This window comes from Numida meleagris, chromosome 4, assembly GCF_002078875.1.
Source record: "Numida meleagris isolate 19003 breed g44 Domestic line chromosome 4, NumMel1.0, whole genome shotgun sequence".
Classification (NCBI taxonomy): Eukaryota; Metazoa; Chordata; class Aves; order Galliformes; family Numididae; genus Numida; species Numida meleagris.
This window is the reverse complement of record NC_034412.1, coordinates 86809826-86832555: the sequence shown is the minus strand read 5'-3', so window position 1 is coordinate 86832555 and position 22730 is coordinate 86809826. Positions and strand designations below refer to the sequence as shown.

The 22730-nt window shown below is 37.5% G+C and overlaps 1 protein-coding gene across 1 annotated transcript in view; it reads right to left on the bottom strand.

Annotated features, from left to right (window-relative positions):
- The window catches only part of SORCS2 (sortilin related VPS10 domain containing receptor 2), a 550592-nt gene that overhangs the window by 361745 nt on the left and 166117 nt on the right, over nt 1–22730 (bottom strand). Inside the window, exon 2 of the mRNA XM_021395917.1 lies at nt 2139–2206. Coding sequence (XP_021251592.1) covers nt 2139–2206 — 68 coding nt within the window. The remainder of the gene's footprint in view (nt 1–2138; nt 2207–22730) is intronic.

Genomic DNA, 22730 nt, shown 5'->3' with positions numbered 1-22730 from the left:
AGAACATATCTAGGAGTGGATCAGCTACCACATCTTGCCCAAGTGCAAATCTTAGGTACTTGCTTTCTTTCAGCTTTCCCATCCTAGTTTCATAAACAACCAAAGCATCTGGTAAATCCATTCCCCATAAGGAAAAAGCCCTGATTTTTCTATAATGCAATCTAGCATCAATTTTATTCAAATGCAGTTCACATCTATTCTTCTTCACACCAGCTGTCAGCAAGGTTTGAACAACTTTGTTTAAAGCAGTTATGTTCTCAAAAGAAAGCAACATTATCTGAAGCCTGTTTTATGCTTATTTTGAAAGAGCAGAGAGTTTATTTTGAAGAGTCAGGCTGGGTAAGTTTAAAAGACTTCCATGATAGATTGTACTGAAGCGTGGATAGCAAAAGTTGAAATATGCTGCATATGCTGCATAGGCTGGAGGCATTTAACAGGAAAGCAATATATGCTTATGCAATTCTGACAGAATCTGAAATTTCATTTTGTTGTCTTATTTGCACAAGATGTTGGACAAAAATTAAAACAGAAACAAATATGCAATTAACTTCCCAGCTTGGAAGGTTAAAGGATAATCACAAAGAAATCACCAATAACCCTAGAAATCCTGAACCAATACTAAGCACTCTCCTTCCTGTATATCCACTTTTCATTATTAGGTTTTGTTTCTACTTGAAAACACCCTCACAATGCATGGAGTTCTGCACTTGCCTGGACTGTAGAACCCAGATACAAGTATGAGAGCAAAGATCTGCTGCTGCCATGGGAAATCCCACAAGAATAAAAGAGCCTTCCTCAAAAAAAAGTGACAAGACTGGTATGCACCATGTTCAGATCACATTTTCTCACTTGCACAGATGAAGGTTAGGTCCCTATACAAGCTTTTGGGAAACCATGAAGCTTACAGGTAGCTAAGTCAAAATGTATTACAACACCCATTTGTTTCTAGACCTGAAACATACAGGGTACACAAGAAATTCTCAAGTATGCCTGCTGTCATTTGTAACAACTATTTAGATATCCAGGCAGAATACTTCAAGAATATTTCTAGAGCTATAGATAACCCAGCAAAATTACCACTGCAAACACTGAAGCAACTTTCTAGTTATTGATAACAAGGATGTATTTTCAATTTTCAAGTGTACATAATGGGTACAGGAAAATCTCTGGTAGAATTTATATAGATACACAGAAAATTACACAGAACACACAAAGCTTATCTAGCAAAACAAAATGAACACCTCCGAAAATTTTAGGTGTTTGGTTTAAGAGCTGTCATTCAATACGTAAGCACTTAAATAACTTTGAATAGGTTCATGCTTCTTGTGCTATACTCATTCAGGTGCACACATCTCTGCAAAGTAGGTACCTGTTAGCCATTTACCTTGAAAAAAAACAAGTCATCTCAACATAACCAGACAGTAATTATAGTAATTCATCTCCTATCAGCAAGCTTATAGTAGATATGTTTGTGGAAAAAAATACAGCAGAGTGGGAAAGTACTGATCTTCATCTGTGATGTTGAACAAGCATAACGGTCTTACCCTAGCCTTGTTTTTGTGCTGATGAATGTTTGATAACACAATCTGTGCACACGCAGCATCAAGGATATTGAGATCCTACTTCACGAATGTTAAAGAAGTGACAATCAATTTAGAAATCTGAATTGAATTACTGTATGTTTCCAGTTGTCATAACATACAGTCTAACCAGCAACAGTATTATATTTCATCCAGACAACTGTGACTCCTTCCAAATCAGGATTACTTACTAACCACAATACAGCACTCAAGAACTGCACAAACTCCCAAGAGACACATCACAACACAATAAGGGATTGAAAGTCTTCAGGTAACTTTGATGTAAAATTTCTATGAAAAAGAAAAAGAATTGCATCTTATAAAGTGGGATCGGGAAGGTGCTTTACACACTCCACCACTGCTTGTTTCTACTACCAAAATTCATTTCAAACTCTTTCATACTGGAAGAAAACAAATATGTACTGCTGAGACTGGGTAATACTGCTATATTAACACCAATCAGCAGTTAGATTAATCCAGCAGCAACTTCTAACAGGAAAAGAGACAGATCTACTCAGAGAAAAGAGGGAAAAGTTATAGGAAAAACATAAAATTTACCTCCACAAAGAGCTCTCCAGCACCTTTCCCATGTCAGTATGATAGTACTTGGTAAGGATCAGGATCACCTAAAAAGACAATGAAAAAAACCTATTTATAAATGTACACTGATAAACAAAACAGAGGTAGAACATGGGCAGCATTACTCTTGTGAATATAAAGGTGAGGTTCTGAAAATGTGAATTGCATTTCAGTTTGTGGTTTTTTTTTTTTTTTAAACTTATTGGTTTTTACTTTTAGACTGATTGGATGGGATTTTTTCCTCTTTCTGAGGAGAGCGATTTCAGCACTCAAAGTTTTCTGCAAACCTGGTGACTTTCACTTGAACAGTGGAGTTGGAATGGTCACATAAATCCTCCTACCACATGACAGCCCCAAAGCAATCTGAATGACTTTCTCAGTAGAAAGAACCAAACTGGTTGCCAATTTAAAGCAGGCAACCGTCATTGAGATCTATGGGCACATTTATTTATTTACTAATTGAAAGTGTTAGACAGTGGTAATCGATCTCAATTATCCAGATAAGTTAAGACAGAAAATGAGTTTGGGTCTTTTCTACAAGATCAGGAATGTGACTACAATGTCTGTAGTTTTTTTTTGTTCCTAGGAGCATCACTTGTTGTGTTGCTTTTTTTCCTTTGAAGAACGGGCTCCCCACTCTATAAATTATTCATTTGGATTGCTAGTGGTCATCTAAATACATATTAACAAATTCAATCCACAAAACATACTCAGCCTACAAGCGGAGTCAGTAAGAAACACACATTCCATTCATTCAATATCTGACAAATTCACTGGTCAAACAAAGTGAAGTGTTAGTCCATGACCGATGTACCAAGCTGAGTGCTATGTTTTATATTTAGATCACTTAAAACAGATTTCCCTCACTTGCTGCCAGTCCATATTAGTGCTTCTTATCCCCAAGTTACCATAGCAACCCCACTGAGGTAGAATTAGAAGAACCTGTGGTTCTCTGCACAGCTGTTACCTTTCTTCAGTGCAGGGTCAACATCAGTCTCCAACAGCCTAGAGCACGCTGTTACTTAGCTAGCACTTCCTCTGTTCCTGACCACCAGGTGAAATCTCTAGCAAACAGCAACTTTAGGTATCCACTTGATTATCCAGATAATTAATATGCTAATGCTACATTTATGCAACAGTTCAGAGCTTGGGTCTCTGTACACCACAGATTGAGAGCAATCTGTGAGATTGAGAGCAGAATTCCAGACTACAGGTGCTATATACATGGTAGCTTGAAAATAACACAACTTTCTTAATACTGAGCTATAATATTAGTCACACTCAGAGTGATTGTAGCCTAACAAATTCCTAACACGTACTGCTAGATGTATATTGATATAAGTAAAAGCAGAACCCTATTAATTCACAAATAATATTAATCTCTCCTATTCTCAAAGGAAATGAAAACTACTAAACCACTTTTTTTGGAATTTGATGAGAAGACATTATATAGTTTTGATTTAAAATATAGCAAGAAAAAAAATCTTACTTTTAAATAGGTTACTACAAGACTTACAAAGCCAAAAAAAAAAAGAAACATTTCCCAACTGAGAGAGAGTATCTACTGATGAGATTCCTGGCTACAACCCAACCACGCTCCATCAGGTCAGCTATTTATTCTATTGTCAGCGTCCTAACTACAGCTTTTTGCTGGTGCTTGCAATTAAGGAGCAAAAGATAGAAACTTCACTACTGGAAGCATCAATTGGCTCTAATTACTAAGGAAAAGGTTTCAGATCTTTTTGAACAACTGAAATTCTTAGGCCACAAAAGTTGACCTAGAATTTTTTTTGTTTTTTTTTGTTTTTTTTTAAGACATGCAAGAATGTATATAAACTACATGAGATTAAAAAAGAGATATCAAAAGATACACGAGATTACACTTAGTTTTCTTCACGAAAAAAACAGAGACTGAATTCTGGACTTAGTAAGCCAATGTTTTTCATCCCTCTACATCCTAAAACCATAGCTTTAATTCAGATCATTTTCAGCAGTGTAAACTGGAGCCACTCAACCATAGGGAAAGCCCAATGTTTCATAACTGGTTATTATCACACACAGAAGATCCTATTAGGTTACCCTTAATCTACCTGCTTTGAACTTGGTAAGATCAAGAAAGTCCTTTCAGAATAAGCCATTTCTGTTGCTTAGTACCTGCCCATAACGTTAAAGGATTTCACAGAAAGAGTCTACTCCTTGTAGTGTTTGCCAGCTCTAGTTCATGTAGGAGATACACCCATCAAACCAGAAAGCTACTGCTATTCAACATACTTCAAATGAAAGGCTTTCAGGTAATCACAAACTGCATTGGGTAGCAGTCATACTTAAGAAAAATGCCTTATTTACACATCAGGATTGCTGCCTTTACCGGAGTTGTAGTTCTGAGAAATACGTGCCAATTTTCTGCCAACCAAGTACAAAAACTAATATATTTTGCATTACAGAAATACAGAAAATAACATTGTAGGAAAAAAAAGTCATAACCAGCCATTTTTGAATTCTTAAATTGCCAGCAGTTGCAACTTAAGAAGTATGAGGCTGCTGGGGGGCTGGCCACAATTTCAATTATACTAGTGGACTTCATCCCAGTATCTGAAAAGATACACATCAGCTACCTTCCAGATTCTAAAGCACTGACCTTCGGACCATATGCATCTTTTCAGGCTAAACAGAATGGTATTTTACCCTCATTAAATAAAAAGATCCAAAGAAAAGAAGGAATCACTTCATAAAAATGTGAAGGTCTTTGGGATCTCTGGATTCTGAGCACCATTTCTAAGAGCAGTCTTGTTTCAACAGTTTCATATTAACAAGACTCCACAATAAGAAGCATTTTTACTACTTTGATGGTAACCAACAGTTCATCCACACTGCTACTCTAGTGAAAGTATTTGGGTTGCGTGTAAATGGAGAGAGGCTTGACGCACAACAGCAACTGAGTAAGAGTATGATTCTTAACCAGCTCGTACTAGTGAGCCATGGACAGCTAAAATAAATATAGCTAAACAGCAATGGAGGATAGTTAAAGAATCTGGTGAATTTATTTAGATTTATAAAGTTACACAGAGATCTTTTAATCCCATCTCCTGTTTCATGAGGAGACTTATAAAAGTGTTTTAAAACATTTCATCTTCAATTTGCCCACAGTTCTTCAAGTATGTCAGTGGAGGTAGCAACAGTAACACACTGCTGTGTGCTAGGGATCTATGAACAGATGATTGTGCTTCTGGCCAAAAATACCTCAGAAATGTGTCCCTTCTTCCACTGCCCGAAACAAAAGTCCCTGGGCATTCTTTCTTCCCAGATTCCTCAGAAAATATCTGTTACCTGTAACAACACCAAGGCCATTTTATTTGCCGCCCCTGAATAAGTAAAGCCTTAATGAAGCTCTATGACTGAAATTTTGTTTTTGTTTTGAGGAGAGAGGAGTATTTAGTAAATACAAATAAAAACAAATATATATTGTGGCCCAAGATGAAGACATGAATGCCTGGTGCAGCTCTCTTGCTCATTCTTTGAGCACTGCACACTTCTCTTAGGAGCGGTCCTTACTGCATCTTACAGCTTTCTGATTGTATTTCTACTGCTTGCTGAGATCCCAGCCCCTTCTGCCCCTTCAGCACTGTTGCAGATCACTGCAGTTTCAGGAACATTAAAATAAATAGAGCATCGCGTTTCCTGTCAGCTTCCCTGCAAACAATACAGGAGACAACATTTTCAGCTTTTTCTTTAAAAAAAATTGTGTTTTTTTTTATTCTACCTGACAGGCTTACAACAATAATTTCACATGGTACAGATTTAAAACAGAAAAAGGAAAATTAAAACTTTCAGCTTTCCTCACAAAAGCTGTACCTCTTACTAGAGTCCTCCACATACCCCTTCACAAAGCCAGAGCTGGCCAGTATTGCCCCATATGGGCAAAGGTATAGAGGACAAATTCCTTAGGATTCCTAATGTCATAAGCCATGAGCTTATGACAAAGTAAGTTTTCAGTGGAAATCCAGATGTTACTATACCCCTGCATTTTCATCCTTCCCACACATTTGTTTGTTTTTCTGGTAAGGGGAGTTGGAAAGAGAGACAATGAGAACTGCAATTGGTCAGAGATCTCCCATACCAATCCTCCATTTCCCTAGCTGCTACAGCTCAAAGCTTTTCTCTAAACAAAAGAGTTGCAGCAGTTTCTTTCCCAAAAATCCTTTCTAGAAACAGATCTTTCCTCGTGGCTGCACTGGGTTTTCAGTAACGATGGGACAGCTAACGTAAAAGGAAAATTCATAGAATCACAGAATGGTTTGGGTTGGAAGGGACCTTTAAGATCATCTAGGTTCAATCCCACTGCTGCAGGCAGGGACACCTCCCTCTAGACCAGGTTGTTCAAAGCCCCATCCAGCCTGGCCTTGAATGCTTCCAGGGAGGGGGCATCCACAGCCTCGCTGGGCAACCTGTTCCAGTGTCTCACCACACAATTCCACAGACAATATTAACTATGAATAATTAAAGTAAGAACTACCTCCTTTTTTTAATGCTTTCCTTACTTCTATTTCTCTTCTCAAAATGCTGTGAAGCAAGACTAGGCCAAAAAGAGTTGCACTTCCTCTTTAAGACATACAGTGTGCTTTTAATAATTTCCTAATAAATATTTGGCTTTAAAGGAGTCCATTGTAATATTCTCTTTTCATCACCATATCACACAGGAAAAGTAACAAAGGAAAAATTTCTTGATCAATCACTTTCCATGGTATTTATATTTTATCTTTGGTTTGTTGATTTTGTTGTTATTTGTTTTCTGCGAAGATCACCCTTGTTTTGATAAACGTTGGTTTAAGAAAAAAATCCATGCCCATTCCATGGCTTTTTTTTTTCCCCCCCCACTGACCAGTTTCAACATACTTTTTCTACCTAAATCAAGATTATTGTGGGTAAAGCTTTATTTGACCCCCGCTGTTTGTGATTTGATGATTTATTTATTTTTGGCATCTATTCAGAAGTTTAACTGAAAAACACTTATACTTGCAAATGGATCCTTGCAAGTATGATTGCAAGCTTTTGTGTTTTCCCAAGTTTATTAGCAGGTGAGAACACATTGCAAACACTTTCAGACAGCCAAAGCTACTAGGAGAACATACTGATCAGACAGACTCAAGTTCCTGCAAACTTTTTAGCATCTGCTTAATTTCATTCATGTGAATGAACCCACCGAAATCAGCAGAAGTGTTTATGAGAGTCACTTGAGCAGGTACTTCATACTCTGCATGACTGGAACATAAGCTGCTGTTTTGTTCAAGAACATCATGCAATTCAACTTCTTTAGCTAATAAACTATTTCATTGTATCTATTTCAGGGAGATCAAGATGTTCCACGTACGACCTGTTAATTAATCACTACCACCTTATGTACTTCCAAAACCTTACTGACAACTGATCATCAAAAAACTCCATAACAAATAATAGGTAAGCACCTATTTCTCCAGTCCCTCAAGCCACTTCTGCTTTTGCAGCAGGCAAGCTCTTTGACCAAAGTGTTAAGGTTGATATTAGTTTTAACATTTGTTATACAAAACAGACACTTGTGAGAAAAGTAAAAATCAAAAGATTATTAACAGGAAGATATATTACAGGTCTATTATATGGACCGAGTGCCTTAATACCATTAACAACTTTATAATAATTTGACTGCACTGGAAGAACAGTAAGTGAGGAAAAAAGCATCTAGGTTTACCCTGTTGGAATGCTATGCTGAAAGTTGAAAAAAGGAGGCATTTAAACCATTATTAAAGCTATTAAGACCTCACTGTACAAGTTTCTGCTCCCCTCTGATAATGAAGTTCACACAAGCAACCCACACTTTAATATGAAAGACTTAAGGAGATTAGATTTAGAGTTCTTCCAACTAAGCTGTATTCGGAGAATAGAGAACTTACTGTGCAGGAAGTCACTGACCAGATCACTGCACTTGTTTTAAGCATTAGTAATAATTCTACAATGAATTTAATCGTAACTCAAGGCAAAAAACAACAATGGGTCAATTCCTATTCTCTATGAGGTATTTCTGTTCAGAGGAGCTGAATAAGTGAATATACTCGAAAGCCTCGATTGTGGTTATTTCCAGATTCAAAACTGTTAAATGTAGTACTTTACACATTAACCCTGTAAGCGCTTAGACCAAAGTGTAACTTCAAGATTTATAACATATTTAATATATATACGAAACATCATTACATTGTCTCAGCACTGACTGTACAAGCATAGAACAAAAAGACAATCTATTGCCATCAGAAGCCTACAATCCAATTTCAGAAGACAATAACTCTTCACATCGTCATCAATTTATGTCAGATCTTCAGTGCAAGCTCCAAAAAAAATTATGTTTACTTGATGGCATTACACGTGTATGCTTTTGGCTGTTCATCTTTACTTTAAATCCACTGATTTTAGTCATATTTGTCAGAGAGCCCCTAGGACTGTGAGAACAGGTTACTAGTTCAAATGAACAACACTACTAAGAGAAAGCTATAATGAAACAAAATTATGAATGCCCAAATAAGGGAAAACTTTCAGACAAGACTTTTACCTTGTCTGAAAATCAGAAGACAAACAAGGGAAACTTAACTTCCTTAGCAGTGGTGACCCTGCAGGGAGGCTGGACCAGATGGCCTCCAGAAGTCCCTTCCAACCTCAGCTGTTCTGTGATGAGGAAAGAAAAAAAAACTAAAAATGAGACAGAGTCTTGTATCAAAGTCAAGTGCTAGTGCATCATTCAAATACATCATTTGGAAAGTTATCAAGCTTCAAAAGAAGAACCTTCAGATTTAAGAACTTAATCATGCCACTTCACACCAGAGGTCCACCTTACTCAGTCACCTGACTCCAACAGTGGCAAACAATAAATACAGAAATTCAAACAGTTGGTCTTTTACTTCAGCTTGAATCAGCTTGACCCATCAGAACAACAGAAAATGTGTTTTTAACTTTCATCATTTAGTCCTTAAGAAAAAAAGGAAAGCATATGTAAATTCAGAATGGACGCAGCCAGTCTTCACTGCTGCTACTCTAACATTGCCATGTTGCTGGTCACTTCTATAGGCAGTAGATGCTGCTCTGAGATTTCTGGGCAGAGTTAATACAGAGCTCACTCAAGCAAATAGGAACTCAATTTGAAGGCCACACAGTAACAGGATCCAGAATTCTAGATCACATCTGCAAATTGGGAAACTGTAACATTTTGGCTGTTACACTTCTTTTTGAAAAAGCCCCAAATAAAGTAATCTATAACAAAACCCTCCAGTTCTTTGTCATTGCAGTTTTCTCCACTGTGGTTTTTGGGGTTTAAATATTTGAGATAGCATTTTGTAAGCTCTTAAAATCACCTCTGCAAATATGCAAAGTGAATAAACTTCCAAAGAATGAAGCAAGAATATATTTTTCTAGTTTTTAACAGTCTGGCTCGATTCCTAATTGTAAAAAATTTTGAAATATAGACCAGTTCCATTTATCTCCTCTAATAACATATTCTGAATTAACAATCTTTCCTGCAGGAGCAAACCTACTGTTTAAATATTCTTTATCATTCCTATGAAAATTCAAGACGAAGCACAGCCAACAGCTGCAGAAGATGTATCTGAAGCATCTTTGGTCTCCTCCAGATAATCAAGAATCCAGAATTACGGGTAGGCAATTCACCTTGGTCATCAATGCTATAGAACTATTCAGTGCCAGAAAGAAAGATCAGATTTTAAATGCTGTTTAGGAAGGATTTCCAGTCTGTCATGCAATGCTATTGCCAAACAGTAGAATATAAAAATTGAAAGTAAACTTCCAATTTGCCTCACTAAATCATTTTTCAAAGTCAAAGCTATTTTCTTCTATTACCACATAAGAGTAATTAAGCTCTTTATTTAAAGAAAAAAAACATTATTCAAGACATGTGGAAACATCTGTAGAGAACACCACAAGCTGGAAAGACTGTTCATATGACGTAAGGATGCTGGCAGAGATGTTCATATTGGTTATTCTCACTCACAGCTGCCCTGTCTTCAGCAGAACCACAGGATTGAGTACTATTGTACCAGATAACATCACATTTATCAGAGGCTGCATCAACCTACACTGACCTCAATATTACATTTAATTATCTCTGAGATACAGTGTTCAAATAAGACCTAACTGCTTATCAGAAAGAGACTTTATAAAACTGCATATGGTGGGAAGGTCTTTGATGATGCATCAAGATGAACTGGGTGTCACAATATTTAATATCCTTTTATCATTAAAAAGGACTGGACTTAATATTTCCTGAATGTTGTAGGTACCTGAATTTGTTCAAAATAAATGGGAAAGACACATGGTCATGTGATCTACAGAAGGGGACAACAGCACACTCCTACCTTACACTGCTTATTCCAAAGATAAAATAATGCCTCGATAATGATACAGAACCAGAGTGAAAAACAAAGTCAAGAGGTTGCCTAGTAAAATAGGAATAACACACAAAAAAACAACACATCTTGGCCTGTTATTCAAATGTTGTCTAAAAAAAATCCTGCAGTACTCCAGCACTATCCCCCTCCTTGTGGGGTGGGCCCAGATGCCTCTCACAACAAGGACCATTCACTCTACACTACAGCTTCACATTGGAATTGATCAGGCCCACTGCTACCTCTCTTCATTCTTTTACTGGGTGGAAAATTCTCTCTCTTCATCTGCCTTTCATTTTAACTGTTTCATTTCCTACTTTCCCTGTTAAAAAAAAATAATAATTTCAGCAACAACACACTGCGCCCAGTACAGCATGGAAGGAGACCAACTACCACTCAAATTCCAAACCTGTCTACTGCCTGTGGCTACATTCAAAACAAATTACTACGATCTCAAATTAAACAGAATTCAGCTATGGTAAAATAATGGGGATGGCCCCCTTTGAGAGGAAGAAGAATGAAAGTACATTTATCTTAGACATTATTCATGAAGCAGCAGAAATTCATAGCCGTGCCAATAGAAAGGGCGTAAAGGAGCTGGTGGAACATCCAGCTGGGTTAGGAGACTATTAGAAAGGGCTTGGGAGCAGTTGGGAAAATTGGTCAAAGGCCAAATATGTTAGAGAAAACGTTGGAAGGAGCCAGGAGAATGCTAGAGAGTTCTTTACTTTCAACCCAGAGCCAAACCAGAAGGTTTCCAAGCTGTGAGTGCAGAGTTTTTGCCAGCTTTTTGTGTTTCCTAAGATACCTCCTCACCCTCTTCTATCCTAGATGTTCATTACTTTAAGCACCATGGGGTCATCAGAGCTAATTGGAATTATACAGCATTACCTGTGAAAAGAAGTAGCTGTTTCACCAGGCAATGCCATGTCTTTTGGGATCCCTGGTTAATTCTGTCCTATCACAGATATGGCATTTCTAAGCAGTATGAAGAATATTAACACAATCGGTCATCTCAGAGCCAGGTTTCAAATTAGCCTCACAGTGCAACCTTAAACCTCTAATATATTTTAAATGACCCTCAGATCAAGGAGATACAAGCAGAAAAAGACAGTAAGCCCTGATAAACGAGGTCTATATTTCTTTATTTCACTCCAGCAAAGAATTAGGCATTCAGTAGATTCAGTTTCTGTATGTTAGTGTTAAGCTGGCTACAGTCAGGGCTGCAAAGAAGTTTCTGTTACAAACTTGTAATGGGAAATTTTTTCCCTCATGCTTAGTCTCCCCCTCTGTGTTCACAGATTGTTTTAAAAATGTTAAGAACTTTTTTTTTCCATTTTATGAGAACTACTCTTTTCTGTCTTCAGAGATGAATGTACAGGTACAACAGTTTAGCAGCACAAGTCTTGGAGGGCAAATATTTTTAATTCTTTCCTAGACTACTTCAGAAAAATTACCTCTAACATCTTCTCATGGCTCTTTTCTCAAGAAATGAAGTAATTACAGGCTTCTAAAATTCCCTTAGCATAAGGTAGTAGCGCTTTCTGTTTCACAGTTGGGAAATGGATATACCACTGATTTATCCCACCTAAGTTTAGGATGTACCAGCCCCTAGATACAGAGACAGATACCCCAGGAGACTGGTTTTGCCCATTTCGATCTGAACAGTCCTTTGGAGGTGCTTTGTTTTTCCTGTGAACTACTCATCCCAGAAATTCACGCTGCCAGCTTGAGCCTCTCAGAAAACCTGGATGGATCCATGCCTGAGTGAATCGTGGAAGAAGTCTAGGCAAAGCTAGGCAAAACAACGTATAAAAGAATGAGGCAAATTGAGAAGCCAAATCAACAGACAATAAATGGTGCATGCCACAAACCTCAAGGATCTTCTTTTGTAACACATGATCCCAGACATAATTCATGCAAGACCCAAACCAGACCACTTTTTGGTACTGGTACTAGTGACACAGCAATACACCAGCACTTTGCAGAGCTAGGAAGTCTGAAGTACAGTTATGTGTTTCTGCACCACACTCCTAACTGATCTGTAATATGAACTGTGCCAAAAAGTCAAAACTTCCACTACTGAAAAATTCAGTTTCCTGTCAAGGAAAAAACGGAAATCTGAGGAATGAGTTAAAAGACTAGATTTTGTTCTCAGAGGGTGTGGACTGGTTTTTGTAACTTCCACAAATGCATTCAATTTCTTCAAAATGGTATGCATAACTATGACATGTTTTGTATCAAGGAATGGTATTACAGAACTTAATAGTGTTAAATTGTTAAGGTTTCTCCACAGCATACATAACATTCACTGCTGTACTTCAGTATACTAAGCATCTCAGAGCAACTGCAATTTATTTTCCAGTCTCTTCTCCTAATGAGTTCAGTCTACATTTGTATTATTGTCTATTATTTTATATAATTCCATAATTCCATATAATTCTATATTATTATTATTGCATCTATTTGTGGTCTATTTCCAAAACTTAAGGCATAGTTTCCTCTGTTTACAAGTTAACAGTCCTTTTCTTGCAGAAATAACTTTATCCGTAAACAGAGAAAAAAATGAACCCTCAAATTCTTGCAAACTGTTTTCCTTTAGTTTGGAGTTTGGGGTTTAATTCACGCCATGACAGAAAGGCACTCATACTCAGAGTGCAGAGGATATAGCCCAAATCCAACTCCAACTTCTCAGCTTGATCTTGTTAACAATGGCATTCTTTTCTTCCTCCCTCACCCTTACCTATCCATTAATTTTCTTTGAGTCTGATCCAAAAATCTATTTAAGTCAATGGGAATCTGGATTAAGCCCATCCTAAATAGATTAAAATCAAATCTGATCTTGAAATTTCTTTCATGAAGGAAAGGATTCAATTTTGATAGAACCAGTATCTGCAGAAGTCTCACACATTCTAAGCATAGGAAAAACAACCAAGCCATGTTTTCCATGAAACGCATGTAACTTTACAAAGTTATAGCTTTAAATAATGGACATGATACTACCCAAATAGAACAGCTACTATAGAACACTAAATACCACTACAGAACAGCTAGGGTTATACTTAATGATGTAAGCCATTTTATCCTATAGTGGAAACCTATACATCAGAAGCTCTTTCTTAAATAAACATTTCTTAATGAAAGTAAAAGTTAATTTAAAATATATGATAGAAAGTGAGTAGAGGTAGGTTACTGGAAATAACCTCAGACACAGTATCTCAATCCATGTACATTTGCAGTTTATTAAAAAAGGCAAAAAATCCCACCACCATCTGTATTTTGCTAGAGTAGATAGCTATCTAGTAGATAGACTAGAGCAATGCCCATACATTTAAAAACAACATTTGACTCATTTAATTTCCCCACTTTGGAGAAAAATATTACCTCAACATAGAAAGAATATACCAACCTGTCTTAATTTCATTATCTTACTAAACAGGGTAGTATGCCTGTGTTTTTCAACAGCAAGGAGAAGGGAAAAGGAGCTTCTAATTCAGCCCATGAAATGGCCTGGGAGAAGAATGACGTTTCTTCAGGAAGAGCAGCGGCAAAAATAAGGAAACAAACGTTTTAGCTTATTTCAGCTTTTCTAAAGCTTTTCCAAAGAAAACCTCTTTTGTGACTAATATTGGGAAAATATACATCAAAATGCCATATGTTTTCTTTCTGAGATTTAAAATGAGCAAGTATAACACATCACAATATTAGTTCGTTAATACAGCGTTGTTATTAATGCTACATGAAGTAAGAAATTATAAATGTTAAAGTTCAGTGCTGGAAGATTTTAGTGAAAGAACATCAGCAATGGCTAGAACACAGTTTTTATGTACATTCACAGAGTACCCAGTTCAGAGACACCCACAGAAATCTTCGCCATTTTAGGGACACTGGTTCCCCATCAGCCCAGAAGGAGAACACATCCCCTCAATACACCCTGCTCCACAAAAGGTGAAAGCTTCCTATGGTAACAAATACCAATGGACAGCTATTTTTGGAGCATCTCTTTCCCTTCCCTAAATCATGGCACAAGCAGAGCATGGATATGAACAGATTAGAGAACAACAGTGCAAAAAGAAGAGCCTTCAGATACTTGGAAATAATGTGAATTTCCCATGAACAAAATAAAAAAGGCAGTAAGAGTGCTACCAGTGAAGTGCACCAACCAGGGAGGGGAAAACATCTTCCACCTTAAGAAAATTCTCTGGTTCCTATTCAGTTCAAGTAGCACCCATTTTCTCTGGGGGTTAAGGTATTCGGAGAACAGTCAGTCCCTGTGAAATATTCACTCCTCAGAGACCTAAGAGAAATAGTTCAGGGAACTAGTGCAGGGTGTGTGTACTGGTTCTGAGTCCTTCATTTTGTTTTTAGCATCCCAGCACCTGGAGTGGTCCTTTCTTTAAGAAAAATACCTCAGAGCAAAGAACACTACCAGGCTATGGCTGTGCCTGACAGGCTAGTATGAGCAAGAACTGTGAGATCTGCACCCGGAATACCTAATTCATTATTTTGAGAAATAGCAGTGTGACTAGTAAAAAGTTTAGACAGAAATTTGCAATACATGTTTTTCTAAAATCAAGAATACCTACCAAGTCTATTTTTTTCTTTAAAAGAAAAAAGAAAAGAAAAAAAACAACTTAAACACTCCTCCCTCCGCAAATCAATGCATTATAGATACATTCCTCTGGATCTGTCTTTAATTATTAATTACCACTCAGCTTTGCAGTGACTCTCACAGTTATTTCGCACTGGCAGACTAGAGCAAAGGATCTAAAAGGGGGTGGGGAAATGGGAAAAGCAGAAAGGGACAAGAAATCAGTAAACCTCCAAGACAGTCTGTTTATTTTAACAGTTTTAGAAAATTATTCTGTTTAAAATTTTATGTTTAACACCAAAGGAAAAGGACAGAAATAAAAAATTAAATGATTGCCTGTAGCTAAATGCTTCCTATTCTGAGTTCCTAGAACTGAAAATCCATGGAAATAGGTATTTCTTGAAGGCATTGCAACCACATTCTTAATTCCATAATGTTCAACATAGTAAAGTATAAAAATCCTCATAGCAGGTAATGGCAGATAATGATCACAACAGCTAAATTTTTTCTGCCTAAATTCATAATGAACCCAAGTGGATAAAGGCTATGAAGTAAATGCTTACTAGAGTAGTAGAAGAGGTAATTCTTGCCTGAACTAAAATGATATTGAAGAAAACATGAAGGAGGGGAGGGCAGAGGAGATACTAATATGCATGTTTTTACAGAGATGCGATATTTTACAGTTGTTGCATTTTGGTGTAAACTGAATGATTTCTGTATGTAGGGACTTCAGATGTCTTGTAAGTCATTTTGTAAGTCAGAAAGATGCAGAGCTCTTTGAACAAGGCCACTAACACGATCAGAGGGCTGGAGCATCTCTCCTATGAGGAAAGGTTGAGGGAACTGGGCTTGTTTAGCTTGGAGAAGAGAAAGCTCTGGGGAGACCTCACCGTAGCCTTCTAGTACTTGAAGGGAGCATATAAACAGGAGGGGGTATGACTGTTTGCATGGGTGGATAGAGATAGGACAAGGGGGAATGGTTTCAAACAAAGACAGGGGAGATTTAGGTTAGGTATTAGGAGGAAGTTTTTCCACACAGAGGGTGGTGACGCACTGCAACAGGTTGCCCAAGGAGGTTGTGGATGCCCCATCCCTAGAGGCATTCAAGGCTAGGCTGGATGTGGCTCTGGGCAGCCTGGTCTAGTGGTTGACAGCCCTGCACACAGCAGGGGGGTTGAACCCAGACGATCATTATAGTCCTTTTCAATCCTGGCCATTCTATGATTTTATCATTTAACCTTTAGAAACACTAAAATGTAGGTTTGCATTCCAAAGACATATCTATAATCTAATTTACCCTAACATCATTTATATTTTGCTTAAAATCCTATGATTACTCCTGAAGGTTTAGGGATTGTAAACAAATTTGATGCTTTGATTTATTACAATTGTTAAATTTTAAATTTTATGGGGAGGGGTGCATTGGACTGTAGGCCAGAAAATGCTATCAGACTATTTCATTTTATTCCTCACATTTTTTTTCCAGACTGAATTTGTCTGATTTGAGATCTTGTTGTATACAAGACTAACAGGCCCCTACTGACAAATACATTCTCCAAACATAAGTAATTATACACTGCAATCATATTACCCTTTAATCTTTTCTCTTTGATAAGGTTAATGACTGACCTCCCCCTGCAACACATCTCATTATGCTTACTTTCCAGTATCTTTTGTAGGTCCTCCCCCCTACCCTTATTTTCGGAGTATTTTCACTAGAAGTGATGTGAGGGCACCAGATCTGAATAACAGCAGCTACCAAAGCCAGAGGCAGATGCCAGTTTGTTTTCTGACTTGTACTTTATACACTACTTACAGACAGCCTACAAACAGCTTAAATTTGCCTCATGTCTAATGGGTTTCTGGGATAATCAATCCAACACTCTGCTTATTTTCGAGAGCTATGTTAAACATTTTGTTCTTCTCTCCCTAAAAGGGAAAGGTCACTTGGCAATCACGCCTGATAAAATTAGTGCACAGAGACTGGGGATTAAATGAATGCAGATACATACACAAATAATCAGTATTTTTTCATCCACACCACCAGGTTCTCCCCAAGAATCCAAGAACATTCCAAGCTTAGACATTATTCATCCCTCAGGCTCCAAAGAGCTGTTTCTAATCAGTCTCATCTTGTTTAGCCTTAAGCTTTGTGTATCTCCACCTACTCCTCCAGCAATATTTATTCTAACTAGCCTCAGCTTCCCTGGGCTAATTGCCAGTAGAATCCAACTGACATTTTGCAGAAGAAAAAATAAGTTTGTCAAGATAAGTCTGCAGACAGAGACAAGAGTGGAGAAAAAAAAAAAGACAGAAGGACAGAAGAGAGAAAGGAAGAGAGAACACTCTTCCAAGTTCCATTCAGAAATATGGACAAATTTTGGCTAGAAGAACAAATCTTGTGCGCCCTCTTTGCCATACCAATTCAGCTGAAGGACTGACATTGAGAAACTTACCTCCAACAATCTTACAAAGATCTCCTAAATCTGCCTTCCACTCTGAGCCCAAGCTCTATTTTTTCTTATATCCTGATGTATTGCTCTGCATCTGGCTGTATCAAAATTAATTTTGCCAGAACTCTGTCATTTCATCAGCCATTTCAGATTATCCTAGAAACAACCTTCCCTATTTCAGGGCTCCTCATGCCATTTACAAACTTAAGAGCAAAATTCATGTCAGTGTCCTTATCAGTGATTAAAAATACAGAATTACTGACCAGCACTGGATCCAGAACTGAAGTCTAGAGACTGAAGTAATGAGTTTCCTTAGAATTGTGAATGATGTCCCCCCAGCCTCCACTTCTGAGGTTTGTTTTTTTTTTTTTAATTGTTTTATGGCACTTGCCCTGAATAGACATACTAATTGGTGGAAAGCAAGCTCCTACTTCTCTAGTTGACAGATCTACCTCAGACTGTAAACACCCAAGATCTTTTTTCACAACACTATGCCATCATTTGAATTCACAGCTTTTAAAGAAACAACATGTGCTGCAACTGTCATATTTATCCAACTCTAACAAGCCTACCAGAAAAAATAAATTTTATTTTCATAAACAACGAGTTAAATTCCGAATTGCAGAACTGGAATTGCTTAAAAAAAGAAAACTCTTCACTGCACTAAATCATGCTTAACACTAAAGTGACTCCAGTGCTTCAGTTAACTTGAGAGCTTGTAATGTGCTTGCTTCAATGAAAAGACAGACTTGTACTCATCTCTCCATTCATCATGCCTTTGTCATCTCTTCAGGAAAATGAAGCTTTAGAGTTCGTACTTAATATCACCATTACAACCAATTTCTGTCCTCATCTCTTATTTCAAACTGGGCTTTGTTTTGTATCTTTTTTTCCTCAGAACTGGAACACAAGGTGCAAAGGCAAAAAGTTATGCAATTAAAGTTTCTAGGTCACATTCTGCTTCTAACATTAGGTGACATGTTTAGCGTATAAACCAAGACCCTTAACATCTTGGTAGCTGGGGAAATGCACCATTGCTATTTATCCTTTAACTACTCTGTATTAGCAACTACATACAAAATTCCACTTTTTGAATGATTGAAATACTGCTGCAGTAGAGGATCATGGTTAGAGAACTGAAGCACTTGACAGATAAGAGTCTAGTGAAGAAAGAAAACTAAGGGAGTATCTCCATTACCTAAATACAAGAAAGTGAGAGGCTCTTCACACAGCAAGAGGGTAGAGGTAGTGTAAATTCCAGTGGGACACAATGGAAAAATATCTTCACCATGAGAACAGTTAAGTTACGGAACAGGTTGCCCAGTAGGAGTGAGGATGCACTATCCTTGGAGATCTCCAAACACGTCTGGACCACTCCCTTAACATCTCACTTATGATTTAAGCCCTACTCTGAGCAGGCAGCCGGACCAGGTCTCCTGATGGCCCTTCTCATCTCAGTTATTCATCAACTCTATGCCACGTTAACTGCTTTTCAATTTATCTTACTATCTCATGTGAATATCATATTTTAGCATATTGATCAAGAAATCTCATCTCCTAAGTCCAAAACTTTGGAGCAAACCATATTATACTACTATAAATGCCTTCACCGCTTTTTAAATAAAAAAGTTGTTATCTTTTTAAAATAGCTTCATAAAAACATATTTGAATAATTTATAATATATGAACTCTACTACTGCTATTGCAGTTTGCTCTTCTTTGTATGATAAGTAGACAGTAAAGGCCACGTTTTCCCTGAGATAAAGTTCAGAAAACAGCATTTCTACTCACTCTTTTATAATCTCTAACTCCATTTCACAGCATAATTCATGGGCAGAAAACTGAGTATATTGCTAGGTGTCAGCTCTCTCTTTGCTGTTTACAGATCCTTGTACATTATCACAACACTTTAACAGAAACCCTATATCTAAAATAACTCTAGCTTAACCTAGACTTCTCAGCAAATGTCTAGCATGAACGTACTCATTTACCAATGAGTATAAAGAATAATAGTTAATTCCTCCCCCAAAATTATTTTCTTTAGTAGGTCAGTTGTCATACCTAGTGATTTGGTCTCAGTCACTACTAGGACCAGAGCTGAGGCCTCATAAATACAGTTCAACATGTTCACCACTACTCCATTCTGCCTTCACAAATCCAAACAACTTTTTCCAATCAGATACTATGATTAGTTTGCATATCTAAACAGTTCTGAACAGTAGGCTTATTTTTGATATCAAACATTATGAATCCAAGGGTATTTCTTATAGACCTGAAAGTGTATTTTATGCTTGTGATGGTTAGTGTGAGCCAGTAATTTTCACCACAGAAATGACAACAAATATTCTTTTTCCTAAACACTGATATATACTTTCTTTGCATAGAGGGTACTGTATACCAGTGATAAACAAATTATCTTCCAAAAATACAACCTATAAAATGTTTTTTAAAATATTCTGAATGAAACACTGCACTGAAATACAGTACCATATCACTTTAGAGGTAAAACTATATGCTGCTGCAGTATTTAATTCAAATTCAAATAAAAAAAAAAAGGAAGAAAGGTAGTGGCAGGATGGCTCATTTTGACAAAGTACCCTGTAGCAACCATATCAATTAAGTCTGCATAGATCTCCAAGCGTGAGGCAGTTAATGAAACACTGATCATTTTTCCCAACTCTAACTTAGACATGTTAATTAAAAATTAGAGGAAATCATCATCATACAAAATGAGTTCGCTGAGAGAGAGTATAAAAATACCTACCAGGCAGTGCTCTGTACATGAGAGTTCTTCTCAACACTAATTAAAATGGATATTTCTGCATATGCAAGTCTACCCAATGAAACGCAAATAATAGTGTGAGTTTAACATTTAATGATTTCTCTGTTGAAGAGAAGACTTTCATTCAGGAATGCTATAATTTGCTCTGAGTAAGATCCACTTAATCATCATGTTTACTGCCTCCTTTTTCTTCCCACATTTCCTTTTCTGGCCAGCCACGCAATTGGCAATTTATGATTTAAATTCTGATCACTTAAGCCTTTTTTCCATTCCCCAACTCCATCTTTATTTCTCTTCTTCTAACACAGATGATGTAGCTGGAAATCTCTGTTAGCCACCAAAAAGAGTCAGCTCCACCAGAAGATCAGACACCTGGGAGAAGAGCTCTAGCCCCAGCTGAGGAATCCCCCTAGGCAGAAGGATTAGCTCCTTGCAACTTAATCCTCAGATCAAGTTCCTCCAGTTGTAAATTTTCATCCTCTTTACCTTAACTCTCCACAGTAATTCTTTGTTTTCCCTCACATAGTCCTTAGCTTGCTAAGGTCTAGGGTCTTAGAGACAAATGCTTTGTCTCATATATGTATAAAGGATTTAGTGGACAAAATTCTGACCTTGCCCAAGATCTTAAGGAAATACACAGCTGTCAGCAAAACTAAAGGATGCAACATCAAGACCCATGTTACAGTTAAAAAGCACTACATCTTTGCTATCTCTGTCTTTTGCCTGTCTGACTCCTCCCAACCCTTTTATTATCCAAATCAGCTCCTCGTGCCCGTGTATTCACAGGCAAAGCAACTTAGAAGAAACTTTTTAGATAGGATGCCTGGTTTCCCAGAGCGACCAGGGGCCAGAGCTGCAAAGAAAGCCTTTCACGTCTCCTGCTGAGTGAGGTGGAGCTGCCAGAGCAGGCAGCAGAGCTGCTGGGGCAGGGCTGTGTGCTATGAGCCCCCACTGCATCAAAGCTAGAGCTAACTCTTTTGAGCACATTAGATTAAATAAAAAATTTATCAGACTGCTAAGACCAGACTGAATCTATATCCTGCATTCAGTTAATGCAACTTACGTTTGTCTGCAATAAAATGATTAAGCAAACTTCTTGTTATTAAGATGTATATACGAGTGGATGAGCAAGGGGAGATGAGTCAGTTTTCTTTTTGAGCCAAGAGCGAGATCTTTGTTAAATCCATCCTGCTACTGCAGTAGAAGTGCTAGAAGTCTGGGCTAGTAGCCCACTATGCAGAAGGAAGAAAATAATGGCATATTGTGAAAACCACAATGGAGGCTAATGGCCAAAATTTGCATGAATTGCTGTCCTAATCAACACTGCTAATCAAAAATAAAAACAAAAGGCCACTGATAAAGCATTTTTATTGTTACAGTGCACACAAACACACAGAGAAGACCTCAGAACCTTTCAGAGCAAAAGGAACCACAACTTCAGGAAAAAAAATGAAAGAAAAGCAATGCAGCTGCAGCAAGTAGCCACAGCACTGCAACAAGCACAGACTTGTTCATCCACACAAGCAACGTTTTCCGAAGCTGAATGGTGACTTTCTCCAATACTCATCATTAACTTAAAATGACCCTTCCCTACCACTCTGCACAGGGTGCTCAAGGGGGACAGAAACCATGACCTTTAGGGAGCATAGACTTCTATTTAACAAAAGGAGTTTAATATATCAGTTGTGCCACAGAAGGGACATGCGAGTTCACATAGTTCCCCCACTGCACAACATGTTCCCTTAACAAAAAAAGCTCAGTCTAAGTATGCAGGATTCCCAGAATCTGAATCCCTTACAGCCAACGCTCTGTAACAGCCCAAAAGTGAACTATTAGCAGAAGCCAGCCCTGTGTTTCCAGCACAGAAACCATGATTCAGCAAAGCAGTTAAGCACACAAAGTATTTACTAGCTATATATTTATTAGCTCAAGTCCTAAAGCTAGTTTTCTAAAGGACAACTGCATTGCTAAGATAGACAGCAGTAAATTAGCTCCAAACCAACTTTTATTCCATCTATACCACAAGCTTCTGAACATCGTTCAACAGCTACAATTTAGAATCAAAGACAAAATGCATTACTACAGTATCTTTTTTAGTTCATTTTTTATCTCTGATACTGCTACTGTAGGAGTCAGTGCTTCAAACAGGATTAAATTTTGACGTCATAAAGAATGCCAGTTAACTGATGCTCAACTAAGACTTACTTTGTAATATGCACAAATATTTTTGTGAACGATCTCCTAGATGCCTACTGCACCTTGGAAGTATCCAATATTTCAGATCTACTTGCAGTATTAAAATACAATTGGATATGCTGTGAAGCTGTT